The sequence below is a fragment of the Populus alba genome, chromosome 7 (assembly GCF_005239225.2).
Source record: "Populus alba chromosome 7, ASM523922v2, whole genome shotgun sequence".
Classification (NCBI taxonomy): Eukaryota; Viridiplantae; Streptophyta; class Magnoliopsida; order Malpighiales; family Salicaceae; genus Populus; species Populus alba.
In genome coordinates, this window is record NC_133290.1 from 2,834,610 (window position 1) to 2,841,707 (window position 7,098).

Genomic DNA, 7,098 nt, shown 5'->3' on the forward strand with positions numbered 1-7,098 from the left:
ATAGTATTCTTCACAGTACTTGAAAATTATTATTTCTAACATATTTCCATGATAGAAAATGCTAAATTCAATGTGATAAAGTGTGATCTATATTTTTAATATATAACAGAAAGATAGCAGAAGTATTTGTTTGATAAAAAAAAACAATAAATAAGATCTTTCAATAGAAGAAAAATTAGTAAAAATATTCAAATACAAAAAAATCCCATTAAGTACTAAATTTGTAATTAACGAGGCTTTGCAGGGACCAGAATGAATCGAGCTTCATCTCTTGTCGGTTGCCCTATACAAACAAAGGTGTAGGGGAAGCGGAGCAGAGCATGGGAATGGGAATGCTAGGAGTGGCAGTACGCTTAGGGCGGTGTCTGAAGCCCCAAAATACTACTATCCTCTCTTCATACTCATATCACTCGTCGTCTTCAAACCGACAAAGAAAGAACGAAGACCAAGTGGATTCGTCCTTCAACAGAGACCCAACAAGCCCACCTCGACTCTTTGTGGTGCAGCCTCGTCTCCGCCCCGATACTCTCCTTCAAGCCAAGCTCAACGAAGCTCTATGCCTCGCCAATTCCCTCGAAGAACAGCGTGATGGGCATTTCGATTCTGATTTCTTCGATAAGCCCTTGCCCCCTCACATCCTCGTTCAAAATCCCATCTTCCGTTCCTCTAAAGCTCGAGCAGGTTTTTTTTTTTTTTTTTTCTTTCCAATCTTAATCAATTCCTTTGCTTTTCTTTGATTTAATAATCTGATTCAATTTGGTATGTGCAGATACTTACTTTGGGACTGGGACTGTAGACGATATTTTGTGCCATATCAGAGCAATTGAGTCAAAGGCAAGAATTTTATTTTTCCTTAAAAAAACCTTTTTTTTTTTGAAGAAAAAACAATGATGATGTGTGATTTTTAACAGGATGATGTCGATGCTGTGTTTGTAAATGCTATTTTAAGTGGGATTCAACTGCGGAATTTGGAGGCAGGTTCTTTTTTTTATTTTTTTATTTTTGGAGATGATGATTATTTTGGTATATTGATTTTGCTTTTTTTTTTTGTTTCATTGTTATTTCAGCGGAAATGGAATAAACCTGTGTTAGACCGGGTGTCACTTATAATAGAGATATTCAATGCTCATGCCCATACAAAGGAGGCGAAACTTCAGGTTTAGTTACTGACAAGATTTATTTACACTACATTTTACTTCAGTGTCGATTTAGTCCTGTTCCCATGCGTTTTGGCTAATGACTGTTTGGTTGTAATTTTTTTCCCAGGCGGAATTAGCGGCTCTAATGTATGCAAAGAGTAGACTTGTTCGAGTACGAAGTAGTGATGGTCGCTTGACTTTCGGAGCATTTGGAGATGCTGAAGTTGTTAGTGCCCGAGGGTGAATTTGTTGTTCTTGATTAATAAATTTTTTTAATGCAAGTGTATTAAATGGTTCTCATTTTTGGTTAAGATACACTGCCCTAATACCCTGTTCATATGTTTATCTTTCTTGAGAGCTTCATATAGTTGGAAGTTTATCTTCATTAGTGGCTAGCATGTTCTGTTTCTGACAACCTTGTCCTCCAGCTCAAAAACATATAATATTGACCTTTTTTTGTCTTCTTTTTGAGATGGACAAAACTAATTAGAATGATCTTTAAATTTCTTTCTATGGGTGCAATACATGCCATGCAATCAAAACTCATCATGCAGCTTAATTTCTTAGGAAAAACATTGCTTTGCACCGGCACCTGCTCTGTGAAAATTGGGCTCAGGGAAGTTATCCTGTTTCAAATTCTGATATTTGGTTGAGTTTGAATGTTGATTTGTGGTAGAGTTGCATTACCTGATTTTTCTTGAAAAATACATTGATCAACTAAACGATCCATCATAGGCACCACAACCCGACAAAAGGACTTACTGACCTGAACTGGTTATCTCCCTGCATAGTCTATGTCACTGTAAATCACATGTTCTCATAAAGGCATAACTTTTTGAGGAGGGACAGTATTTGATGGCTTTTATATTGTTTCACTTTTATTCTTATTATTGTTTTGGTGGCCACAATACCTGTATGCTTTCATCCTTTAAACCCTGGATATTTGGCTCCTAATATGTTTCAAGAGATTTTCTTGAATTTTGTTTTGGCATTCATCACCTGCTTAGCTTGAATGATATTTGGTTTAGGAATGCATGAGTACTCTTGGCACAGACAACTACCCCTCTATTCCCCCCCCTTCTCTCAATATACACTTGAGTGAGTGTACTTGCACATGCTTGTTTGCATTTATCAGTTATCATTTGCTAGGAAAAGTGTTGATTTGCATGGAAATTGTTTACAGGAGAGGAAGTGGAGGACGTGGCTTTACCAGTGGTGCTGGAGAAACTGAGCTTCAGCTTCAGCGGCGAAGGTTTGCTCCTCGAGTCTATTTTTGTTTTAGATTAACGTTTTTTTTAAGAGGAATGACCTGCATTATATGTCAGTGGTACTCAAATGATAAAAATCTAGTCAATGCTTACATGAAGTATAATAGCACATATTTTAGAGGGAGTTCCAGATGTCCAGGCTACTTCTGTTTGCAACTTTCTGGTATCAAGCATGTCGTGTTGCCAAATACTATACATGGGCATGCTTGTGTGAAATATGCTACATGAAGACACCTTTTGGTATATTTTTGTAGTACTAAATATTGGAAAAAAAGAGAGTAATAAATGCAAATCTGAATTTTTTTTCTATGATGAGTGCATTTTTTATTTTTCCTGAAATATGCCCACCCTTAGAAGCTATTCTTGAGCATTTTTGTGAAATTATTGTTTCAATAGAAAATAAATCTGGATCACATTTTCCTGTAACTGTTATGCTTGCCAGAGTTCTATACTACTCAACTGCCAGTTTTCTGTCATTTATGGTTTTTCAAAAAGTTCTGGAATCTAATCAACTCCTGACACTTTTGTCAGGTTAGAGTGTTTTACTATGCTGTCACATTGTTTAAAGTCGCCTCTCATTCCATCATGTGCTCTTACATTTTCCTGCTTTGTCATTGCTTAGAAATAGATTGGAAGGCTCTGTTTTTCATGACATAATATTTTGGGAAACAGTTTTTTGTTACACTTTTCATTTATTTGTTTTATGATACACAAAGTTGTTTCTATAAAAAGTTTTGTTTGGCTTAGGTCACTCATAAATAACTATTATACTTTTGATGTTACCTTCCACTTCATTTTGACGGAAGTGGAATTTCTATTTGATTCCAAGGCAATTGGCTAGTTTTATTTGTTGGATTATTGGATTCACTGTTTAAAAATGGAAAAACATTATTCAGAGATCCCAAATGAATTATATATTTTTTTATTATATTTTTTATATATAAACTTCTTAAAACTAATGGCGATTTGGACCTAATGTTGGCTAGTTAATTTTAATATTTTTATTCTTATGTAAAAAGATAATAATAATAATAATAATAATAAGGGTAAAACATTTGGTTTATCCAAATTCCCAGAATTACTTGATCAGGCTAAGCAAATTTGGGTTAAAGAAAATTTATTTTTGGCGGGGTAGTAGGAAAGATTTTTGGCTAATTACCCAAAATAACAATTTTTCATTTGAATCACCTGAATGCTCACCTCTTTCATAGACTAGATAAATCTTCATGGTTCGGTTTCTATGGCATGCACTTTTGATATTATATGTGTGTTCATATGTTCGTTTTATGGAACTCCAATATCAGAATATTAGAACGGCGTGAGACTTTGCGGACCCAAATCAAAGATGTTCGCCGTACTCGAGCTTTGCAGCGAGCTTCTCGTAAGAGGCATTGTCAATTGGATAGTCAATATTTGGCCACTGTAGCTGTTGTAGGGTACACAAATGCTGTAAGTGATTGACATCTGATCGGAATCTCAAAATTGTTACCATGCAAATAAACTAAATATCCTCAGCAATGATATTTTTTTTTATCCTTGCAGGGAAAATCAACATTAGTTAGTGCACTCTCAGGGAATGATCTTTACAGTGATTCTCGGTATTTCATCTCCTTGATGAAATGTTCTAGATTTAAGCTCCACATTTGAACCAGGCTTCGGTACTTGAAATATCAGTATTGTTTTTTGTAAGTAGTTAATTGGACTTGCTGTTTGTGCAGGCTGTTTGCAACACTGGATGCTAGATTAAAAAGTGTTGTTCTTCCTTCAGGGTAAGAAGTTGGTGTTGAATCTAAGTTGTTTTCTATTATGTTCTGTGGTGTGATGAAGTGAAGCTCTTGAATGTAGTGTTTTTGAAAATAATTCTTTTTCTTCATTTATCTGATTGAGCTATAATTCTCAGGAGGAAAGTGCTTCTTGGTGATACTGTGGGATTTATATCAGATTTGCCAGTGCAGGTAAGTGAAATGTATGTGCAGTTGCTGATTCATTAATCATATTCATTATTCTCTCTCTTCATTATAATTACTCTCTTAGTTGGTGCAAGCGTTTCGTGCAACTCTAGAGGAAGTGGTGGAAGCTGACCTCCTTGTGGTAAGTCAGTTGCTTGCCTTACCATTTGCTAACTTCTCTATCATTTTTCTAATGGTAGATTCTTTTGTTGCTGACTTTGGCACTAATTTTATTACCCATCTTCCCAAAATGGCAACAGTTTGAAATGAAGATGGTGAAAACGGGTAAAGAGAAGCAAATCATTAAGAAAAAGGAAATGAATATAAGATGAGTGACATCAAATACACAAATATTAACCAAGGGTAATTGGATATTATCATCCTTGTTCAAGCCAGTTTAGCCTATACAACAACAGCAAAGCCTTAACCCCAAACTAGTTGAGGTCAGCTATATCCATCCTTTAGCACATTTCAGCCCAATCTTAAAGCAAATCCGTTCCAATTTCAAGAATATATTGCCCCAACTCCCAAACATGCAGCAATGCGATGGAACCTCATGCTTATTTAACACTACACCTGGGTGTCGATGTAGCCTATGTCTAGGCTGGCACGATCCATGCATGAGACAGGACAAAGTTTTATGCTGATTATCAACTTATTGCGACCCCTTTCCCTTTTCCAGGCCTGATCTATTGAGCCATTATGAAGATATTTTTGTTGATTAATGTTTGTTATTCTCACATTTTGGCTTAAAAAAGTTGGTATCAAACATGAAATATCAGATAAGAGTGTAGGCATATTTAGAACTAGTTTTTTTTTTTTTTTCTTCCCGTATGATGCATTTATTCATGTATTTGTTCTTCCTGCTGCTACTTATGCCTGATGTAAGCCTAGGTCAATTGGCGTGTATATTCTTTTTCTTGTAATGCATCTCCCAGCACATATTTTATATAGTTTATCATCTATAGAGAGCATTGTCAATGCACATCTGATGTATCTTGATAACACTGATGCAGCATTTGATGGACTCTACTGCTCCTAATCTTGAGGAGCATCGAGCAACTGTGTTGCAAGCTCTTCAGCAAATAGGAGTGTCAGAAGAGAAATTACAGAATATGATTGAAGTCTGGAATAAGGTACTACAATTATACTCTATCCTTTTCCCTTGAAAACTTAAATAAAAATGGAAGATGTCAATGAAGAAGAGTGTATCCAGAGATCACTGTACATTATTGGATTTTGCAACCATTCAGATTGATTACCAGGAAGAAATGGTTGCTGATGAATATCTATGTGATGGTGAAGATGGTGAGGCTAGCAGTTTGTCTGGTGATGAAGGTGGTGATGTAGCATCAGGAGCAGATGATGAGATCAATGGTTTCTCTGGAAGAAGTGAAGGAGATTTTGAAGAGACGATAGACAATGAGCAAGATGATTACTCAGGCGACTGGCTGTTGTCAGGAGATGACCAAGAGATGGTAGGTGACCACTGGTTGAAGACTCTGGATGAGCAACGAGATGAGGCCTTAAATGACTTGGGGATGGAAAAAGTCTTACAATGTCAGGCCCAGCATGGTCCACATCTCAAAATATCTGCTATGACAGGAGTTGGCTTGCAAGAATTGCTGGAACTCATTGATGACAGGCTAAAGACTCAGGATGAGAAGTTCAAGGAACAAAATGTAGTGGAAAGGGGTTTTTTTAATAAAAAATGGAGGCCTCCACGTACAGAGGATGCTGGTATAGCAGCTGCTGAACAGTGACAAGAATAACATTATGTGCACATTTTTAAATTCCCCTTGAGAGTAATACTGAAATAAGATGAAAAGTTTTCAAGGCATGGATGATCGATTATGGAGGCACTCTATTATATTCCACTGAATAAATTTTGGTGCTTGGTAAGCAAAAATGCAGATGGAGGGAACCTAATTGAAAAGATGGAGATGGCTTACTTTTTGACCTAATTGAAAAGATGGAGATGGCTTACTTTTTCTTCAAAGATTGTGAAGGCAAAGGCAGCCATTTTGAAGCAAAAAGGAGGAAGTAGATACGTATGTGTGGTGAGCAGTGCATTTTATTTGTAGGAGAGTAATAGGTTCCTGAAGGGGTGCTAGGGTATGCAAGCTTATCCGCTCAGTATTTGGGTGTGGTGTTGTGGTTTTGCTAGACAGACGGTGTAAATTTCCCTTGAAGCAATGATGCGGCTGTAGGAGGTTTATACATTAATGGAAGCATTTAAATGTTCTGAATGCCTGTTTCTCGTAATTGCAGTCACCTTAAATGGTATAAATCTTGGCATTGTTTGTTGAGCTCTAGGAAAGGCAATGATAGAGTCATGGTGCTGAGTTTTTTGGGGAGAAGATGTTTATATCAGATATCTATCCCATTTTTTCTTTCTCAGTACTTCAGGTGTTTTATGGTGGGGACCGAACCGTAAACATTATTTACATACGTGTATAACCATAGATGATGAAGGATAGCATAAACTATTTAAAAATTGGGCTGTAGTTTATGTTTTTGAATTTAATTTATTTGAACTTTTAATTGAGGTTTATTAATTATGATTTATTTGTTAGGTTTGATGTAATTATTGTTGTTTATTTTATTTAATGGGTCACAAGTTAAATCACATGTTCTAGTTAGAGTTTTAATATTTATATCCAACTTTTTAAATATTAGATAATTTTAATGAGTAATGAAAATATTGCATATTTTGTATATTTCTAATCCTATTTTTTTATT

The 7,098-nt window shown here is 35.8% G+C and overlaps 1 protein-coding gene across 1 annotated transcript; it reads left to right on the forward strand.

The window, feature by feature from the left end:
* The first annotated feature begins 237 nt into the window (after window positions 1-237).
* LOC118063299 (GTP-binding protein At3g49725, chloroplastic) lies at window positions 238-6,605 on the forward strand. Its single transcript, XM_035077312.2, has 13 exons — window positions 238-681; window positions 770-834; window positions 912-974; window positions 1,068-1,157; window positions 1,267-1,379; window positions 2,323-2,391; window positions 3,712-3,856; window positions 3,950-4,005; window positions 4,126-4,176; window positions 4,308-4,362; window positions 4,442-4,498; window positions 5,373-5,492; window positions 5,610-6,605. Exons 1-13 carry the CDS (start codon window positions 321-323, stop codon window positions 6,117-6,119), a joined length of 1,755 nt encoding a protein of 584 aa, XP_034933203.1. The 5' UTR covers window positions 238-320; the 3' UTR covers window positions 6,120-6,605.
* The last annotated feature ends 493 nt before the right edge of the window (window positions 6,606-7,098 follow it).

Coding starts and splice junctions, on each gene's coding strand:
- LOC118063299 (XM_035077312.2), top strand. CDS start 321: ATGGGAATGGGAATGCTAGGAGTGGCAGTACGCTTAGGGCGGTGTCTG. Junction 2,392..3,711: donor CTTCAGCTTCAGCGGCGAAG/GTTTGCTCCTCG, acceptor CTCCAATATCAG/AATATTAGAACGGCGTGAGA. Junction 4,006..4,125: donor GATCTTTACAGTGATTCTCG/GTATTTCATCTC, acceptor CTGTTTGTGCAG/GCTGTTTGCAACACTGGATG.